Source organism: Dromaius novaehollandiae, chromosome 1 (assembly GCF_036370855.1).
Source record: "Dromaius novaehollandiae isolate bDroNov1 chromosome 1, bDroNov1.hap1, whole genome shotgun sequence".
NCBI lineage: Eukaryota > Metazoa > Chordata > Aves > Casuariiformes > Dromaiidae > Dromaius > Dromaius novaehollandiae.
The window spans coordinates 48,903,114-48,925,805 of NC_088098.1; the positions used below are offsets into that span (position 1 = coordinate 48,903,114).

A 22,692-nucleotide genomic window follows, 5' to 3' on the forward strand; every position below is an offset into this window, starting at 1 on the left:
TGACAGCTGCTTTTTTTAAAAAATGTGACTGAAGGAGGAAGAACTGTTTCATCTTTCTTTTTCATACCACAGCCAGTCACCAGAGGATTCACTCAGAAGGTGGGAGACCAGATTCACATGTCTTTCTTGAACTCAAATTTTTGATTTCCTAAAAAGAGAACAAGCTATGCAAGAATTGATAGGGAAAGGCATTCTGGGATTAGGGAGGAATCTTTCACTGGTCCTGTTGAAGCTAAATTACTGTGCAATTAAGTTAAAAGCTAGAAAAGCTAGAGAGAAACATTAGTTAGAAATGAATATTATCCTTTAGCCCAGTGACAGCTGGGTGTGGTAAGTCAACCTTCTAGTGCTGTTGATAGAAACGTTTCTGGTTTATATCCAGTGACGGCCACATATACAAGTAGACGGAAAGCTTTAAACTCAGGACTATTGCCTTGAACTGAGTATCCTAACTTCTAACTACAGAGTCATGCTTCTAGTGCATAGTGTATTTTGAAAGAAAATAGTGATCCAGCTGTCAACATCCAAAGGGACAACTTGGATATTGAGCTCCAGGGATCAATATTGTAAATCTAGCCTCCAAATGGTGTCTAATGCAGAGCTGCAGAGGAAGACAAAAGCTTTAACATATAGCTCCTGCTTTGGAATATCTTACTGGCTTCCCCTGCTTAGCATTGAAAACCCCGTTTTTAAGTGCCTTTACCTTCCTACTGATTTCTGTGCCTAATTCAAATGTAGGCATCCCAGCCCTAGAGACAGGAACTTAAAAGTCAAGTGTGGCAATGCTCACCATAGCTGCACCTAATTGCATTTTTAATATGGTCTTGGATGCCTGACTTGGCTGTTTGGATTCTACTCTGTGCACTGCAAGATGAAGCCACTGCCTAGCTATCAGGTGCCCAAATCCTTTTCTGGATCTAGATGTCAGTAACTGGATGCTATTAGGTCAACTGAACATGCTGTTTTGTTTAGTATTTTATTATTAAATATAATAAAAAATTATGCAGCTTCCAAAAATGAAAAAAATGAAATGTTTTCTTTGCATCACTTTATGTCGAGACCCATTTTAATGCATTCTTATAGATTTTGTTTGTTAAGGCAGACAGAATGCATATCAGGATTGAATAAAGTACTGTCTCCTGTAGTACAAAAAAGAGATTTCTGTTACATGTGATTTTTGTCACACGAACTGTTGTGATTTATTTTCATAGTATGTGCAAAGATACTACAATCCAAGTCCCTGCAGCCCATGAGGTAAATGGATATGGTCTCCATTTTCTTCATAATCTTTCTAAAAATATAAGAACATTTGATTAAGGGTTGACAATTTTCTTTTCTTCCTTTACTTGTTCTTGTAATTCATTTCACATGGGAAGTGGGCTGTGTTTTTCTTATTCTTTCCAATTCAGCAGCTGGGTGGCTCACTTTGCTGGCCCACTCTTGTTACCATAGCAACAAGAAGATTGCTGTAATATGATCCCATGTGCTTTATGTCAATACATGGTGCTGTTGTTCTCTGATAATATTTGGCAAATGCGTTTCCATATTGCCATAAAAGAAGATTAATTATTGTTCAACTGGATGGCCATCTCACATGTCATGCATGGACTACAGCATCATATTAGGAATCACATCACATGTAGAGACTTCAAGAATGATTGATTTGTGCCATGAAGCATACCTTCAGCACTGACCAGACACTGCGCCTCAAAAACATGCTGGAAAATCAAGGTTTTAGCTCTCAAGAATCATGAGTATGGCCATACTGGGTGAGATCAAAGATCTTGCTTACTCATTGGCTAGGTGTCTCTGCTAGTGGCTAACGCTGAATGTCCAGAATAGCAAAATATATAAATAATAAGTCTCAGATAATTTTTTCCACTCTTATCAATGGCCTAATTTAAAGTTAAGCATATGGGTATTTAGCCAGACTAGATATATTGCAGGCAGACCTGACCTTGTAAAGTACAAATCCACCATAGATTTGGACTGATACACAAGGCTCAGTTGCTCTCCAGCATTTGGAGCAAGCTGCTTTTCCATCTCGTTTCTGTGTTGCGGGAAATCATCCTTGCACTGCAAAACTTATTCCTTGCATGTTGCAGAGGTGGCAGGAGCCCTGGCCTAGCTTTCTTCCAAGTTAACTTTGGGATGATATATTCTGCAAGCACCAAAATAAGAGTAATTTCTACAGAAAATGTATTGTGATAATAGGCCCAGACTTGTAGAGTACATGGAAGAAAGGACATTTTTTCTCTCCATGAAGGGGATATTTCACTGTCTGCCCTGTGCTCATCCCTAAAATACTTGAGCAACATAAAACTGAGCAATGATTCCAAGGAATGGGGGAAAACCATCCTACTTACACTAAGTCTGCTGAAAGTTAAAGTTCTCAGTTTCAGATTTGGAAAATAGCCGTGTAGCCAGTGATAAGTAAGCAGTGCATTCTGGAGTGATCTATTGATTACTGCATTTCTTATTATTTCTTTCTTAACCCATGACAACACGTGTTATGTTAAACAATAGCATTTCAAGCGGTACCATCTAGCTACATTACCAATAACATGGTAATTTTCACCTAGAGCCTATAACAAACTGTGTAGCTATTGTCTGGATCCAACATAATATACTAATTATTACAGTCATCAAAAGAGTTTGCTTGCAATCTTTAAATATCTTGCCATAGAACAATAACATTTATAATTCTGAAATGTAAAAACAAGAAACAAGAAACAAACAGACAAACATGAAATTCAATTTCTGGTTGTGTGAGCACCCAGAAGTGTAAACTCTGCCTTTTCTATTCCCTTCCTCCCTTCATATCTACTTTTTCTTCCTGCATTACTTATTCCCAATATACATATTATTTTCAGAAGTAAATCAGTTACGATAGCCTTTCTTTCTGTTCACTTTGCTCCCTTTATTTACACATTTTCCGCTCCTTTACAAATATTCTATTATCGTTTATAAGACATATAACACAAAAGCAGTAATTACTGCAACTACCATAGTTCTGTCTTCTACGCACAGCTGAGTAGTTGGAAATTACAAATATTTAAGAAATTAGTCACTGAACATGACATTTTTATATCAATCTGTAAATTACTTATGTATACAATAACAGACATAATCTTTTATAATCAGCAAATGTAAGAAAAATTCTGTCCAATTCAAGAAGTGTGTTTTCAGTAACCAAACTATGCATTCCATTAACCTATCTCCAGCCAAACCTACTATAAGCTGTGAAACTGAGTTAGATATACTTATTGGTCTTATACACACAGTCCTAGCATCTTGATATGTCCCCTTGAACTCTTCCTCTTGCCAAGCAAACAGTGTTTGGTTTCAAGAATCTTTTGCAGAAAGGGAAGCTTATGCTGTTAGTTATTTATATCCCATAGACTTGATTTATTTCCTAAAAGTCTGAGTAAATATGCTCAAAATTAATGAGGGGACAGCCTAATACATTCTTAGGGTATTATTACCTAAGTGCAGGCTGATCCAGTCCTAAAATACTACAGAAGGGTTCTACAGCATTGCTACACAGCTGATTTTCCAAGTATGCATGTTGGCACATCATCTACTGTTAAAATCAGGTAATCTGAGATTCTGGTACTTCATTTCCTTCAGTCGTAGGGAAACCTTCATGCAAAGCCAGTCTATCTCACATGGCACCCTCCTTCACAATGCTACTGTAATGAGTTTTCCATCAATCCATTTCCTACAGAAGGGTACTAAATTTGACAATTAGCCTTTAGGGACTTTCTATCCAAATTCAAGCAGTTTTTTTAGTGACATTTTGCAGATTTCTTTGTGAGCAAGTTTCTTCTAATTTAACTTTTCTTTGCAATAAATAAGTGTTCCTAACAGTTGTGATGATCACTTTTGAGACTTACTGGCCTTTTCTGCTTCTAATATCAGGTTCAAAAGAGATCAGTGCTACCAACTGATCAGATAATAAAAGTATGTGCTCTGGATCCAGTAGCCCAAAATTATGGAAAACAAGGTAACTTCACTTGATGTAATTTCTACATTTCAGTAGACTTTCTTAAAAGGGAAGGTTACTGCAATGAAAAAAAGAGACAAGAAAAGAACCACTCATCCCCACTACACATTAAAGGAATGTTGCAAAGTCACAGGGCTACAAATACCAGAATGAAGACTGTTCAACACTGACTTACCCCTGCCTCCAACATAGGATACACATGTCCCGGGAAATGGAATATGTCTTTTTTACATGATATTATACATACAGTGTAATTGTATTTCCAAATAATCCATGAATTCAATCCAGGGGGATGGATAGTACTTATGAAATAAGATAGCTGACATTTCTTTTTTTAGCTTTTATCATTCTCTGTGTGGGTCCATATAGTTTGCCATTGAAAGCCTCACCAGGTAAGAATGACTCATTTTCTTGTTGCATATTTTTTTACATTCATTGAAATAATACTTGGACAGCTCTGAAACAGTAATTAGAATATGTTATAAGACTCCTGCAAGGGAAGGTGATATTTTTATACCCATTATACAGATAAGGATCTAAAGTGAGGACTAATTAAGGCCAGAATTTGAAAAAATAATCTATTACCTCTCAATGGCTATATGTAGCGATTGTTTTCTTTCCGTGTAGTGAGTACTAAGCACTTATCTTCACAGAATTTTATCTATTCAAAGGAGAATTATGGTCAAATTCAGTTTTAGTGGTGAGCACTCACACTTCAGCAAATCTGGCCTTACTGCTTCTTCCCTAGGATATGGATACCAAGGAGTTTTCGACACAACAGTTCTGTCAAAAAAAGCTGTCTCAATTTGTAGCTAACTGTCCAGGTAAACCAGAAGCCTGAGAAACTTTGAAACTTTGAAATGGAAATATATGAATAATATGATACTACAAAACGCACTGGACAACATGTCCAGCTTTCTGCAAGAAGTCAGTTTAAGCCCAGCCAAGCACATTAGCTCTCATTCAGCATCAGTTCTGTTGGGCCAGAGCTGTTGCCCAAAGAGCGATAAAAATGTCTCTGTGATGACAATCCAGTTGAATGCTCCTGTGCTTGTCTGCATATGTAAAAGCTTTCAAAGATTTGTCAGTCACACTTTCTGCTCAGAACTTCCTAAAATGTGTTAAGTCAGTAAAACAACTTAAGGGTGAAATCTTCCTCCTTTCCCTTCCTCTCTCTTCCTCCCTCTCTCCCCTCTTCATTCCTCCCTCCCTCCCTCCCTTCCTTTTTTGTGTTACTGTCTTCCCAAAACATGCACTGAAAAACAGAGGAGACCAGCTTTCAGCTTGAAGAATAGGAGGCAAAGATTTGGAGAGAATTAAATACTTGTTTTGTTTTCATGCAATATATCTAACTTGAGTCCCATCATTTTCACTGAATGTATTCCAAACTTAAATGAAGTTACTAAATGAGATTCCTCAGGTGACATGACTCAGGTGATTGACTCAGGCTCCATACCGAGGAACTGTGCGTTCCAACTACAGTTACTTAGAAACCTGTACTTTCCAAGGCTGGTGAGTTAATTGGCCACAAATAGCTCTTAATATTTCTATCCCAGGATTCTCAGTTGATTTGATATGTGGGGGCAGCAATATGAGCTGGATAATTAAGGGAACAGAGAAGTGGCTTCCCCAAAGTCATACTCCAAATCAAAGACTGATCCCAGAACAGACCTTTAGACATACTGTCCTACGCATTCTCCACAGACCATTCTTCTACCACATCTACCAGGAAGGGTTTCCTTTTTCTTTTCACGAATCGCCATTCCTTATTGTTCATGAATGAAAGAAATCAGCACACATACTAAACAAATACATATATGAAGCAAGGTGCTATTATATATGTAGTTAGAGACAGTGAGAAACCAAACCATACAAACAGGGACAATAGAATTTGCTGACAAAAGGACTGATACTGCAGGGAATCAAAGATTTGTTTGTATCTGGGTTCTTTGGCATAACTGTCTACTCTTGCTGCATAAAGTTATTTTTCTTGGCAGAAAGTGAAGGTCTACTATATCTAAAGGCAATAAAACAAGTACTTAAAAAAATTACAACAACAAGAAATAAGAAGTTCATGGACAGAATAGACACATTTCCAAATTCCAAGAGAGTTGGAAAATGAAATGAAATAACTGTATCGTCAATTTATAATTCCTTTCTGGCAACAAGAGGGATGCCTAGGGAGTTCAGAGAAGCTAACAGAACTATAATATTCATACTATATTTAAAAATGGATCAAGGCTAAAAACCAACTCACTATTGTGCAATCTTTTATCCTAATGTGGCATAGCAGCAAAGAACTTTTATTTCCTTAGAAAAGCCATCTTAACTTAAAGAAGTGAGCTTCCTATGTGATTAAAAGGGGAGATGTTTGGAGAAGCATTGAAAAAGCTGTTAAATAGTGTGGTTACTGAAGAATAGAAACAATCAATCACTTCAGAGATTGTAAGAGCTGTAACCCAATGCTCAGGTATTTTTTAGCCTGATCTATAAGATTTCAGTGACTTAGATGCAGACCTTTTCCTCCCTTTTCCTAATTGTAAAGGGCGATTATGCACAGAAGGCCATTTTTAACCAATTCATGGCTGTTAACTAGGGAGTCAGAGAAAACACTGTTTGGGATTTACACCAGAAAGGTTATTTATTTGATGGGCATTTATCCAGCATATTTGTACTCATGCTGTTTCAAAACTTGCATCTAATTTAGTCTTTGAATCAAAAAATGTTCAAAGGATTATTATCCAGTCAGAGACTTCTCACACAAATGTAAAGCAGGTATGATATATCTAGCAAATTTAGCCCACTGGTGTTGCCATCAGCAACATTGTTAAATCACTTTCCAGTAATTCGATAAAATACTGCATAAGATAATACTAATAAAAGCCTGAAATATGAGATTTCAAGCAAGTCATGGGTTGTATGCACAACAATTCTGTTTACCATCAGTTTCAGGAAAAACAATCTAAAACAAATGCAGTTTATTGTTGCTCAGAGATTTTATCCCATCTGCATGGTAACTGGAGCATAATGAAGGATGGCAAACTATATAGAATGTAATATGTTAGATAGTGAATAAAATGTTTCAGATGTTTTCAGGTGGTGTTTTAAAAGTCTGCAAAGTTAAATTCTTTGGAGAATAAAGTGGCATTTAGTATTATAGTATTTGTTTTCTTGAAAATATATTTTCATCGGGAGCGGACTAAGAACAAGACCAGACACCAGATGTGAATTTCATTGTGTCACCTTGTGTTCATGATGAATACAAGTTTGCTGTTAATTCAAGCAATTACGCTTACGTTCCATAAAATCACAGTAAAGACAAGGCAATTTGTTTTATCCTGACTGGGATGTTACCTTATTTCTAGCAGCTATATATCTTTTTGCCATTGAAAGTCAAGAGCATCAAATTCCTTAGAAATGAACCTGTGTTTAGACTCGTGTAGAACACTCAGAACAAAATTTTTAGAGGTGACCTCCAATGCAGAGTGCTCCTTGTCTGAAAAATCATGACAAAATAAGTAATGCAACATCAGAAAAATAAAAATAAGTTTTATTTTTAACAGGTAGCTCTTTGAAATGTGTGCTCATGCATTCTCAAATTTCAGTACACTGAATGAGGCAGGTGTCCTAAGGGGAAAAAAAATCAGTAGAGAATCCCATAATTGAAGACTGTATCATAAGACATATGAATGAGAGGAATAAACTGAGATTGCACAGGTACTGCAGCTCTCCACTTCCAGTTTATTTCTGAGCTCTTTGAATATTTCACCTTGGTGCTCTTTTTGTATAGTGTGTGTGTGTGTGTGTGTGTGTGTGTGTGTGTGTGTGTGTGTGTACGAGCAGAATGGATAGCACATTCATAAAGGCTTCACTGGCTTCATTTCTTTTGTCAGTACAAAGGTCAAAGCTGATGCCAGAGAGTTGGTCCCCCCCAAAATGCATGAGCATGAGGCAGGGGAGAGGGAATAATTTTCACCAATGTGTGGGAAAACTGAAGATCTCTAAGAAAGTTTGTGTGCCTAGTAAATTTAGGAGGAGTCAGGCAATATTTCTACCAGCAATGCCTTGCTTGTGTGGCAATTCTGGTATTCTGGAAAAGGCTTTTAAAAGGTGGCTGTAGTTATACTGGCAAAATTATAGGTTCTCTTCCTTGTTGAAATTTTTAATTATTTTTGATGGAAGGAAAGCTTCTCATCTACTCAATGAAAGGCACAATGCCTTGTACAATACATCTGTTTCTCACTGGTTTCCCATAAATATTTTGTTCTCTTCTCAACCACACAATAACCTCATTTGTCTTTCCTCTCTTCTCATTACACCCCATTGCCACATTCTAGTCATTTCCCCATTTTCTCCTCACCAGACTCAGTACTGATGACAGTAACTATCCATGGCTAATAACATCACCATCAATTTCTTGCTTGAATAAGGCATTAGTTGTATGGTGAAAGGTTGAAGACAAACAGTTCAGGAGGCTGGTAAACTATACCAGGATGAATCTTGTGATTTGGAATATATATTGGTACTATATTTGCATTTTATTTGTCCTCTACTAACTCATTCATTCTCTAAGAGTTCTCAGAGATGATCACTTCAGTTTTCTTAACTCTTCAACAAATATCTCCTACCCAGATCATTCATTTATTTTACTTAACTGAGTATTCTTTTATGAGCTTTCTCTTGCTCTAATATCTCAGTGGTCTTCATTAACACTCCCTGTATTTCACTAACTCTTAAACTTTGTTCTTTGCGTTAAAGCTAAAACGACTCTTCTCATGAGTTCTAGCAGTGGTCATAATGTTTTTAATGTTCCTTTTAGCTATAGCACATTTATAAAATTGAATTCATTTTACTTGCATAGTTAATGCTATGTCATTTTCTCTATTTTTTTCCTTATTTTCCTTGTTGTATTTTGCTTATTTCCCTAACCTCTCATGATTTATCCTCTTTTCTTTATTTTAGATATAGTTTGTTTGTTTTCATTTGCATAAGTACCTGTTCATATAACTACCTGAGCTTTTCTTACGTCATCTAATCTTCTTTTATAAAGGATAATATGTACAAGAATCTCATATTTATTTCCAGTTAGTAGCCATTTTTATTTCTGTTAGTACCCATTAATCTTTTCCTGATAACTACTTCAGTATTCTAAAATGTAATTATCTGTAATCAAGCTCTTCTGTACCGCTGTCTCCTTCAAACATCTTCAGAATTTAGTCAGGGAAATTTGTCATCGTTTGAGATTAACTTATCTATTGGTCCAGGTTCCATTTCTTTGTTTCTTATTAGACAATATTATTCTAAAACAGTAATCTACACAACTGTATATTTTGTTCCTTTTTAATTTCTTGTATTGCATAATTTCTTTTTGTATTAAGAAGTATCTTTATATGAAATAACTTAGAATAAGCTGTAATTTTCCTTTACATATAAGCCTCTGGTTTCAGGTCTACTATTGTCTTACATTGCAAAACTTTCCTTTATTCATCTATAATGTAAATATAACTATAAACTGACTGTCCTTCAAATCTCCAGTTTTTTACTCTGTATGTTCTCTCTCAGACTTTCCTTCTTTTTTACCTTTTAGACTTCATGTTACTTTTAATGATTTTTCATATCGTCATGTTTTCCATATCTTTCCCAAGTTATGAAGAACAGCATTATATACATCATTCTATTTACAAACATTTCTAATTCTTGGAGTTTTGCCATTGTCCTTTTCAATAGCAAAATCATCGGGGAGGTTTTGACCTTACATAAATACATAGCAAGAGTGTTGTATTGACATGGTATCTCTTATTTTCAGAGTTATTAAAATGTCATGCTTTATTATATCATATTTAGAGTTTTCAGCTGCTTTATCAAGCTAACTTTTATATGAAAAATTTGCTACTAGTTTCTCATAAACTTGTATTTGGGGCCAATAGAAAATTCCTTACACGGGTAGTCTCAGAATATTCTTTTTAGGTATTCTCAGTGTTTGCACAGTGCCCGTATCTGTACCAGGTGTGCTTTTAGCTCAAGCACAACAATTATATTTTTTTAAAACAGATGGGACTAACTCCAGCCCTCAGGTGCCATCCTCACACAGATATGTACCATGAAGTAATTTCACTTGTATCAAATTTTTTCGAAGAACCATGTTTTATATAATGTTTCTTTAAAAGTAATTTGAATATGCAATTTGCATTGAAACTTAATTTAGATTCCTCCAGACATTTTTCATTTTATTCTCTGAAAATAGACACACATTTAGATACTGAAGAGAAAGGATAGTGCACTTGCATTATATTTCTTTGATTTGTAGAATCATGTTCTAAAATCACCAGCCTGCATTCTTATTTTAAAAGACTTCAATATGAAAGGATAACTACACCAATTCACTCAGTTCTCCTAATGGGAAAATATTCAAAAAAGTTTTTAAGAGAGAAAGACATGGCAACAAAGTTAATATGTAGCTATTAGGCATAACTTGGGAGGAAGTGTAAGCTATTTTAATTAGGAACTTAGGAAAACACTGTCAAACCTAGATGTTTGAAATAGCGACCACGGAAGAATTGCTTAATTTTAAAAAATGCACCTTGTGATTGCCTCCCAACTGATTGCAGTGGGAATTTCAAAAAGTTTAGACTGACTTGTCCTAGAGAGTGTCTAACAGAACCTGAAGAGAAGGGGTTACAATGAATCCTGAAGGACCCTGTTTGTTAATGTAAGTTGTAATCGTGACTCAGCATGCAGTGGCCTTTGATGTCTGGACTGGTCCTGTCTAGTGAGGGTAAGACTGAGCCCAATACATTGATATGTACCTTGGACAAGCTCTTTCCTCTCAGACTGTTGTAGCGAGCTTCCCAGTTGAAGAGACAGACAGGCACTGGATGTTATTAACCTGAAAAGCAGATGGGAGTGGAAGGACATCCCATACAGTGTTTGGCACCTGGGTGGGCTATCAACTGTGCAGCCTGAAGTCCTGCCTATGTGCACTGTATGTACAACCTTGTGTTCTTCATTTAAGTAGAGATGGCCAAATATTCCAGAACAGTCAGAAAAACTTAAAGATTTTAAAAGATTTAAATTTTAAAAAGATTTAAAATGTAAAGATTAACTTAACAGATGCAGAAACATCTGGACCTGTTTCTGCACAAGACAGGTAGATGGACCCATCCATGATCATGAACCTTTAAGATAAAGCTGTTGGGATAGGTTCAGGTGAAAACATATTCACTTTCACTCTCAGGGAGTCCACCATAGTCAGGATGTCTTAATAAAGTCAATAGTCTGTTTGGAGATGGGTTGCATATGGACCAATTGTCTAGGTAAAACAAATAGAAGTTCTGTCTTGTTTCTTCTTTTTTTTCCTGTGTTGAGCAATCATTACTGCCGGAACTTTCCTAAACTCCTTTGTTAAGTACAGGATCAGTCAGTAGCCTGTGGTGGCTCTGTTTTTTAAATACACATGCATACATATATATCATTCATACATACATATTACATATATATATATGAACATGAAACAGATTTCTGTAAAATCCCCTTTCCTGGGATATGCCAGTATAAGCACTGCCTCTCTAGATCTGCATGCAGTTCACACAAGGATGATGAAAAATGGTCTGAGACCACCTCAAAACAGAAAGACAATGCAAGCTATTATTTGCACATGTGATACTGAGGAAGACATTTATAAGCCCTTCTGTCTCTGGACTAACTTGAGGAATACCATGATGGAAGCATTAACTAGAGCATGCAGAATGGGATTGTTTGTTGGACCTGCTGCTGTTGCAGGATGACAGGCAGAATCTTTATCTCCGGCACCCACCTGAGCTCAACTTTGTAGCTCTTATAATAGTAAGAAGAATCCCTACCAAGATGAAAAAGGTGATCTTGAAGCCTCAGGGCTGGATGTTCTGAGGAAGGAGAAAATATTCCAATAACAATACTTTGTGTTTTCATTTGGGAGGGCACTGGGTGGATTCTAGCCCAAATTAAGACATCTAAACTTTTGTGTCTACATGAGAGCTTAAGGACTTCACTCCTATCACAGATATCCGGTCAAAAAATTCAATGAGGCCTAGAGAGAGATTTAGCTGACCAACTGAAGTTACTTCAATTTCTCCTAAAATAAGTACGCTAACAGTTAGTCAGCCAATCGGCTAAAATGCACTCTATACTCCATCGGCTTTAATGACTGACTAGGTTCTTCACTTAGTTGCCCCTAAATAAGAATCTAGAGTCATCTGAGGTGCTGTAGTGTACGCTGCCTAGACTCCAACTGAAGATCCAGATGAATATGAGTTTCCCATAGATCCTGTATCATACATGCCAGCCCTATAGAGATGTCTCAGACATCTCAAGTGATTCCAATATATGGGCAATTGAATCGAACCCTAGACATCTACTCACTATAATGGGATTTTGGATACATACTGCACATATAGAAGTCTATATTTGAACTTCAACCATGCCCCACTCTATGTTCGGTTAACGGCTTGGACTAAGGAGAGAGTCACAAGGGGTTACACAAGGTGAAGTGCAAGGGAGACTCAGAAGCAAGTACAGTGATAAAAGGCCGCTTAGCTCAGGGTGGAATCCACACTGGCACTGAGATGAGTTCCACAGTCTTAGTGGCAAGCACTTTAGATCTACCATAAGACTTCTGGGGGTCCAAGTGAGGTCCAGATGAGGGGAGTGAAACATGTGGTTCCAGACATACATTCTAAAGATTTCACTAGACAAGCAGAAAATCTTAAACCATCATCAGGAGGGCTTGTTTTCCTTCTACTCGACTCTGCTAAAAACATGGCTTGCTATACATTACTCAAATTCTTCATTCTTCATCATCTCTGGGGAAACTACATGCAGACAGTGCTTTCTGATAGTTTTCTTACACTTCAGCTGATCCATGAGTGCCCTCAGCACTCACTGCAGTAGCCATTATGAGCCTGGACTGCTCTGAGTCTGAATGTGGGAGGGGTAGATTTCCTCTCCTAAACACTTGAGGAACCAGCACCTGAAAGTCATTAAAGTCACTACAGACTAGAATCCTCCTCAGATATTGGCCTGTTTTTCATCTTCTTCAGCATGGCTAATTTAAGAAAGGTGTTGGCAGACTAACTCATTCTTTCAAATATCCTTCTCATGCCCAATTTCTGCACCAGGTATTTGTGGATAAAAGCTGTAATGATGTCTGCAAGTACAGGACTTGCAGCCAATGCAGATAGAGAACCTCTTCCAGGTATGTTTCTCTCTAAGAAATAAAGTTATCTGTCTGACATGTCTATTTTCTACACTTGATAGATAATTTAAAATCCTCCACAGATTAAAAACAAGAAGAATTATTGGATATTCCAGGACAGCAAATCCCAGGAATGAAGCCTGAGAGAAGGTAGAGTTCAGACAAATTCAGCTCCAGACCCAGTGAAAGGAGGGAGGAAGGGAGGGAGAGAGGGAGGCAGAGAGGGAAGAATGGAAGGATAGAAGGATGGAAGGAAGGAAGGAAGGAAGAAAGGAAAACTCAAAACTTAATTCAAAAGAGGATGCTAAGAAGAAGTGAGAAAGTAGTCCATGCCTAGCACGGTGAAAGCAAAAAGAGAAAAAAAACAGCTAGCTTCTTGTCCTTGTGCAGGTAAGTTCCCAAGGTGAATATAAATGCAATAAACCATTAGGAGGAAAAGAAATGTGTGTGCAACTAATCTAACTAATCTACATTCATTTCCTAGACAAGCTCAGTGTGACATAGAACAACATTTAAGACTCACATCAGCTGCATAAGCATGAGGACTCTAGAGCCATCTGAGATGCCCTGTGGTATCCCACCAGGCCTCCAGCTGCCAATCAAGTGGCGCCTGGGTGTCTTATTGGTCCTCAGTAATATCCGCCAACCTGTCTGGATCTTCCAGATTCCCTACAGTATCTCAAATGGTACTAGATGCGTATGTTCAGGCAACTGAACTGATCTGTTTGATATTACTTCAGCAGCTACTTCAAGATCTACCTTCTGTTGGTCTCAAATGATTAAGTAGTTTTAAATTCTGATCTGCAGTTACCCTATGTCTCAGTTTCCCAACAGTGAAAAGGAGACAACTTTTATAAATATTTAGGCAATATTTAGCTCCTCAGATAAGTACTTAGAGGAGTCAGCTGCATGTATGTAAGTTCACAGTTAGCAGGGTGAAAAGATAAGAGTCTAGAGTCAAATGCCTGTTAAAGTTATTAATTATTACTAGTGAACAATAATTTGGAATGTCAAAAGATGTGATCAAATGCTTCATATTTTTCTGTTAACTCTTTCTGGTTGCCTGGTCTCTGTTTCTCTCATATAGTGTTTTACGAATCTTTATAATAGAGATTATCCTAATCATACTGCAATATTAAGTGAATGATACAATTTCAAAATATCTTAAATCATTAGAGCAACCTATAAATAGATAGTCATATGCAGTCCTTAATCAGAACTAGTCCCCAGTGGGCAGTCATTTGATTGAACTGCTTTTATCCCTGTGGATCCGGAATGGAGTCTTTGATGAAGCTCAAAAGTTGTAGACAGCTACATGCAAGGTAGTGGCCCCATATATTTGTATATTTTTCATCTATTTCTCTGCAATTCAACTTTTTTTTCTCAGCAGATGAAGTTACGTATGACTGCAATTCTGCATAAAGTCTATAGCTTGCACTAGGGATATGCATGGGACCTATGCATCAAAAAAAAATTCACAGATTCATTAGGTTTCCTCAGTGTTTCTATCTAGACTAGACTATATACTACAATTCACGACTGATCTAATTGTTCTCTAGTGCTTGGGAATTAGTTAACTGCAAAATAGCCTTTGCACTGTCAAATTTGCAGTATCATCTGCATCTTCAAATATAGAGTATCAGTGCACAAAACAGTCACTACCAGTTTTTACATGAAGGATATTGTAACCCATTACATGACAAATTATCAAAGCTAATAGTAGTTGAATATATATATATATATGTATATTCAACTATGATTTGATTCTTATAAGCATATGTGAACCAAGTCTTGGGACTGAATCTGTCTGGGGCCTACTAAATGTTATACAGTGATCTTGCATTACACTAATAGTATATAGGAATTTCATTTGCAAAAATGTGCACAAATACTCTGTAATATTTCTGTAAATAGAAATAGAGTAGTTAAGGAAAGCTCAACTGATATTTTTAATACTATCTTTCAACATAGTTTTTTAAAATATATTGCACTTAACTGTGCTTAGACTCAGGAAGATTTATTCATGTTGCTTGAAGTGTGTGGACTTTCTAGTAAGAAATAGCCTGTTTGCTATGAACTTTGCAATATGAGTACTTTTTTCCATAGTTCATCAAGTGCATACCTTTCCTAAATACCCGAGGTAAACTAAACACAAGGAGTTAATTTCTGTGATCTAATGAAAGATAAACATGAAATCCTTTTATGTGAAAAATACCTTTTAACTAGAATGTTAATTCAGTTAGTAGGATTTTGCTGCTGAGAGTTGTCTAAATAGAATATATTTGTTCTCAGATGTATGTTTTTCCATGGACATTAATTATATCATTGTGATATTCCCTCTCCTGCTCTGAACATCTAGTAAGAACTGTACTACTACATCATACTTAATAGGAGTGTGATGGTTGTTGCTTAGGCAACAGGATGAATAAATGCAGGTCAGAATGTGCTTCCAGAAAAACAAAAGCAGGAATATGGTACAGCGTGAAGAACAAACATGTCTAACTAATTTTTACTGCATTGAAATATGAGAATTGTTCAATAAGCAACTAAGCTATTTTGAGCATGTGTATAATTTAATAAGCTTTTAAAATATAGTTTAATATGTAAGCAATTTTAATAAAGGTAAACCAGTTCTCTCATATTAAAGAAGACTATAGCACATTTAAGTTTGGAGAAATCTGAATTTTTCTATTAACATACCATGTTTCTTCTCCCTTTTCCCTATACACTTTCTCTTTAACATTTTGGCTAAAATGTAAAATATTTTAACAAACACCTTTAAATTTTTCAGGAGAAGCTTACATTACATAATGCTAATATATTCAAAAGAATAATATATAAAGAAATTGGTATTTTCTGATCTTTTTTATTTCCAGTAAAATACTGGAAAGATTCAATTTCTGATGCAAGCAATAAACTGAAATATGTAACAATATGCTAAACTGTGTGAGACTAATAAATTAATAATTATTAAATTAATAAGACATAATTGTTTTATTACTAGATATTTTTCCAGCTTTTTGTTTAATCATTGGATTTAAGGGTCTAATCTTCCATTCACATATGCACACAACCAAAACTAATATTAAGAGTCATTGTGTGTTCTACCTGTGGTATATATTTAAGAAGGAAGTGCTGCAGAAAAAGATTAGATCAAGATGTCTAGAGAACAGCAGCTATCACACAAGTATGCAAGCATAACTTAATCAGCCTGATAACTAAAAAGTTAGATGTGAGTATTTGATAGCAGAATCTCTTGTAGAATTTGTATGTTAATGTAAGTATACCAATAAGAGATTTAGGAAATGAGAGTCTTATGTAAACTCCAGCAGAATGTGGATCAGGCCCCTCTACAGCTAGTGAATGTTTGGAAAGCCTTCCAAGGCAGTTTCTTTGGCTCCTAAGGTGCTCACCATTTACCTGGGGTAGGTGTACCCCTCTGCATTTGTTATGCCACCTACAGCCCTGTGTGAACAATTTCCTTCGGTAATCTCTTTAGGACTAAACGAGCAACTACTTATGTAACTAATGCTCCAATATATATAAGAATTTGTAGTTGCATTTTTGGGAAACTGTGACTTGAAATGCCTTTTAGAACATTTTATTAGATTGCTGGACTGACAGCACACATTTGCAGCTTTGTCTGTTTTTTTTAAGAGTATTTAAAGGAAACGAGTCTAATGATTTTTATTGATATAAGCAAAAGATCACATGGCAGCCACATAAAAACAGGAAGAAACCTCTACACTATTCTAATGTGGAAATGACATAAATTTGTCCCTTAATTTTCTGATCACTAACCCATAGGCATATAATGATGTTGGCAAAATAAATGAAATAGGAAAACCAGAACTCAGATGATGGTTTTATGGTCGTAATATTCACGCTAAGTTTCATTTCTGTTTCTTATATGTCAGGTGTAAGTTATGAAAAGTTAGAACTGTTCCAAGAAATACATGGTTACTAAAAATATCTTAAATGGGGGGTGATTAATAATACCTTAAGGTCTTATACTTTATAATAAATGTGGAAAGGATTTTTGCAAGAGGTACAAGTAATAGAAACACTAAAGCAGATAGAAGAGTGATTATATAACAGTCTTACTTCTCTCTTTACTGTCAATATTCATTTCAATAGAAAGTTTGCATATGTCAGGTCTATGTCACTTTATACCTCATGGATATACTGTAAATTCTGAAGTACCTAAAATTTTACTTCATTCACATATTCCTGATAAATATCTAGAGTTAAAACAGGAAAATTGAACTATTTAAAGGAATATATTACTTTTCCAAACAGGGCACAAGTTTCAACAAGTGAATCCCATAGCCTGATTTAAAATGCAAAAACATTTAACTGAGACATCCAGAACCACTTACAAAGATAGCATATTTTATTAAATTATTATCTGTAGTTAAAATACCGCTCAATACAACAATGGCATTGGATGTTATTTAATTATTATTATGATAGTGTTAATGTTTAAATAAAAGTACTAATGTGATATATTGCAGACAGGGGTGTGTACAGCTTTTACATGTTGTAAAATTGCCTCCTCCTAAGCATGGATTAAAAGAATTATGCATTTTTTTCTTTTTTAACCTGAAGATTGATGAGGGGGAGAGAAAGAACCTTTATATTCAGTTTTTCTTTTGCCATATTCCTGGCTGGAATATTTTATAACATGTATAATTTGGAAGGACAGTTTATATATTAATTTAGCTAGACATAGAAAAGTGAAACACTAACAGATCTTTTTAGTGCAATGCAGAATAGCTCTAAGGTTTTCATGATCACAGAAGACACAGACAAAAAAAGGCAGCTACAGTGTATATACACAGCTATGCACAGAAGATTTCTTACCATAAATTGCACATTGTCAAATCCATTAGCCAGCAAGTGGTTTTCATACTGAGGTAGCCCAATATTTTCCAACCATTGTCCCACTGTCTGGACAGGGCATCGGGGTCCTGTAGGAGGGTGAAGAGGGAGGCGTTTAAGCAACGAATAACCATCCACTGGATAATAGCGGTAGTCCTGGGCTGAGAGGTGGCATTGCCACATCGTGTTCCTGGGAAAGTTGGTATCAAACGAGCCCGCCAGCTTGACAGATTAATATTTCCAGCAAGCAGAAAAGTCAGATGTAAAACATAGTTTACAGGGCAGTATACAGCATAAGATCTGATCCTAGCTCAACATTTCTTAGTTATTAATCTTTACTATAGACCAGTACGTCATACAGTAGGGAAAAAAAAAAAAAAACATATCAAGCTGTCAGCTAAGCTGTTCTCCGTTATATGTGATTGTTGGAATACTCCACAATGAGCAATGCACTGCCAGCAGCAAGAATTCTTTTTATCAAGTACTCCTACACTCATCAGTATGCAGCTCCATGCTCCTTGCTCCCCCTCGCTCGCTCCCCTTCATTACCCAGCCTAGGCTACACCTCGCATTTTCAATAATAGCCATCAGATAAGGCAGATTTTTTTTTGTCTGCAAGCTGTAAGCCTGCTGCTGCTGCTTCCTCCTACACACCCATCCAAGCGTCAATCTTGAATGATGAGAGCAGTCAAAACAAATGCAGAAAATAGCAAGATTCAAAAGCAACCTAGAGCACTTAAATCTGAATAGAATCTTCATACCAGTTACGCTTTACATATCTATTTGTTGTAGATTTTTACGTTTCACAAGACATTAGAAAATGCAAAACATAAGCCATAGCCTATGGCATGGTTTTCTGTGCATTCCCTTTTCCCCTTTTAATACAGCATTTGCAGCAGTCTGTATTTCTGCTTATGTAATAGTAAAACCCTTTAATGCATCAATAATGAATACATTTTACAGTTTCTCTCCTGTAGTACTGCAAAAGACATAAACTGCACAACAATTTTAGTCAAAGTAATTAGATTATCTGCATGATTTCTTCAACCGTAAAATATTATAAGACACAAGGAAACCTTCATGCTAACATGTGAAATCATTCAACTCGAAAAGGTCACCATTTCAAATGAATAAATATTTTTACTAAACAAAATTTTAAGTTTATATCCTTTTGTTAAAAAAATATGAATGATAGCAGGCAGACAGATAAGATTGCCATGACTTGTAGAGAGGCTGTATATTTTCTTGACTATAATAGTAAAAGAAATTAAAGAGAAGATGATAAATTTCACATTAAAGGGAAAATTTCTTTCCTGCAAAAGTAACTAAATATCTCAAGATATATTTTCCACCAATATTCATTTGTGGAGACTGATTGTCTCAAGATGGAAACATTTGACACCTTTGTTCAGAGAGGAATGTTTGCTAAACTTCCTTTTCACAACAAGATCAAAGGTTACAGGACTTCGTGACAAAAATGGCAGATAATAGATATATTCAGAGTATAATTCTAAGAACTCCAGTAGAACTTCAGTTATTGAATACAGTAATTACTTTTCTTTATTTTTCTTGTCCATTATGAATCTCAAGCAATGACCAGCTCCAAAGAGGAATTTAAATCCAGTCATAAGGGAACTGGAGATATCTGTCAAAGGTATCATTTCGGATTGATGATATTAATACGGAAAACTGTTTCATAAAAAATACAAACCTACATTCAAATGGCCACTTTATAATAAGAACTCTTTGCAAGGGACATGCAGAAGCTTCCTGAGCCCTGGCAGTATGGACTCAAAACTGAGCTGGATGTTTTAAAATAACAATAAGACTTTCTGCTAAAGCCTGAAAGCTATCCAGCGCAAGGACTAAAACTGGATGACCTTTCATTGTCTGATATTGCTGTTGCAAAAAGAATTCAAAAGGGTATTTTATTATTTTGATTTTTTTGTTGTTTTTTTTGTTTTTCAGACGAGGATGAATATACTCTGTTATCCGGAGACAAAGTTTGTGAAGAACTGTATGTAGGTTGAACACTTGATTCAAATTGAAGTACATAATGATTTTGTAGAATAATTTTAGGTGAGCCATAGAAGATATTTTATGAGGTTGGAAAATTGCACACTGCTGTGAGACCTAAGATTAATCCAGTTCTTCTTATTGATATGAATACATCAATACATGAAGTAAGAAAAGCCCATTAGGTGTCAGAAAAATACTGAAGGCTTACCAAAAGAGGGTCAATCTGTAACTGCTGAATGAACTTTTAGGAATGTTCTCAAGAATTTAATATCAACAGAATGTGAATATATGTCACATCATAGAGTATATATTTTTGATAAGAGTACCATTTCAACCAGAGTAATGGATAATTCATTTCTTTTCAGAGAAAGTGGATAGATACTCTAAAATGATTGGAATCTAGGTCTCACAGAGATACAAATGAATTTGTTCTCACCTATCTGTAAATCTTCGCTACTTATGAGAGGTTTTTTGCTGTGAATCAATATGTTTGTACACTGATGGAGCATAATCCTTTCAGGGTTGCACCCAGTCAATAGCTATGCTGCAAGGAGGAGGGTAGGCTATGTTGAGATGAAATACAGTGGATTTCCCTTGGATTAGCAAATTTGAAAGGATGGGCAAGTTCTTCAGAGAACAAACTGACAACAGAATTATCTTAAAAGAGATGAGAATTAAAACCATCTTGCTAAATTTTCTTCAGTTGATTGAGAAATCATGAACTCCTTTGAAAAAGATTCCTGAATTTGTCTTCTGCCTTCCCCAATAAGCAGAAAAATTGAAACTGGAAAGAAATCTAGTGAAAAATAACCCCACTCTTTGAAAAGATTATGCATGACTAAGTCCAATATTTCCCATTCATGCACACACAGTAATGTCTCTGAATCCGGTGTCCCCCACAAAAATGTTTTGCCTGTAATAAGACACAGCCAATAATCAATACACCAGTTACATGTTCAAAATACTACTTCTTTACCTTACTATAAACAGCATAAAAGTTATGCTGCCAGTGAATATACGAGAAGTGTTTGGCTCAAAGCCTAGCAACCATGTAGGCAAAATTCACCTTTTGAGTGGCTCCACGGGCACATATCCTCATGTAGCTCTCAGTGCTGTGTCTAACTGATCTCCATGGCCCCAGCACTGATGATTATAGCACTGTTGGTCCTACTGTTTGTGCTCCTCCAGCTCTGTCTTCTTCCAGTAACTACGTCTGACCCCATCAACACAACATAACATTGCTCACCTAGGGGAGAGAAAATAAGGAGGAGCACAGCCACCCTGCAAACCTGTCCTCATCCCTGACTCTCTTCTCATTGCTAGTATAAGATTTTTTTCCTTCTTCTTCTGCCAAAGGTAGTAGTGAGGCAAAGGAAGGCACAGAGCAGCAGAGCCAGGAAGGCAAGCATTAGGGTCAAGTGTGCTGTTACTGCAACTTGCAGCTCACTTGATCTCCTTGTCCTGAGCCAGTCAAGGAGACTGGTCATACCAGGGGGATGCTCTGATATTTTTTTGAGCCAATACAAGTGGGACTTGGAGCAGCTGCTGTTGCTGTGAGACCAGAAGGGTGTCTCTTCATTTTGCTAAAGATTGTGATTCAGTGCCAGCCCCATCGATGTACTGCTGCAGGCAGTGCCTACTTTGCCTATGCATAAAGCTGGTCCTGATAACAAAAAATATAGTGCAGATTGTGAGAACTGGTCTCACCTCCAACACATTTACATTCCACTGTGCTTTCCTGCAATTTTAGAGAACATGAATCCCATGATAATCCTTCTGTGATACCACAATCAAAAAAGATGTACCTATTCCTGCATGGAAGAAGTGACGCATAACTCTCTTCAGCAATACGGGGATAGCAATACTTGGTTCTTTCTTCTCCAAGGCAATAGAAGAAGCACATTCAAGTGATATCTGCAAGCAAGATGCCATCTGGTATGCTATACGATAATTTCTACAAGACGTCTCGTTCCCAATGAGACTCAGAATATCTTTATTGTGGTGTTTGGAATTAACTGCATGTGTGATATCAGAGTGCACATGGTCTCAAACATCTTGTAAGGCAGATTTGCTCTAGTCACAATAGAATTTATGGTCCCTTCTATTCTATTACCTCAACTGTTATCTCCGTGGATTTTTCTTTCTTAATTTTTGGAGTGACAAAAAGAAAGATGCAGTGATAATCATAATTTACTTGTAGAGGAGGTGCTTTCCCAGTCAACAGGAATAGATTATTATAATCCATTTTCTTAGTTAAATCATTACTTGCTGAACATTGCTAAATACTTCTGGTGTTACAGAATCAAAACTTAGTAGTGATCGACTGAGAGAATTCTGAGTGGAGGCTATATCACAGTATGAAAGGATGAACCTTTCCGTTGACAGCCAGTTTAGCAGATCTGGCGAAGAAACTGATGCTAGAGTAAATACTGTAAACTTGGTGTGTTGAATTAAAAGCTTTCAGCCTTATCCTATACTAAATGGGATATAATATTCCTTTTGCATTTATGATTTCAGTGGGAGAAGAAAGCTATTTCTTGGCATTGGGACGGAAGTT

At 36.3% G+C, this 22,692-nt stretch overlaps 1 protein-coding gene across 1 annotated transcript in view; it reads right to left on the reverse strand.

Moving 5' to 3' along the window:
• ANKS1B (ankyrin repeat and sterile alpha motif domain containing 1B) overlaps positions 1–22,692 on the reverse strand; it is a 434,784-nt gene that overhangs the window by 183,565 nt on the left and 228,527 nt on the right. Inside the window, exon 15 of the mRNA XM_026123167.2 lies at positions 18,099–18,205. Within this exon, the coding sequence (XP_025978952.1) occupies positions 18,099–18,205 (107 nt within the window). The remainder of the gene's footprint in view (positions 1–18,098; positions 18,206–22,692) is intronic.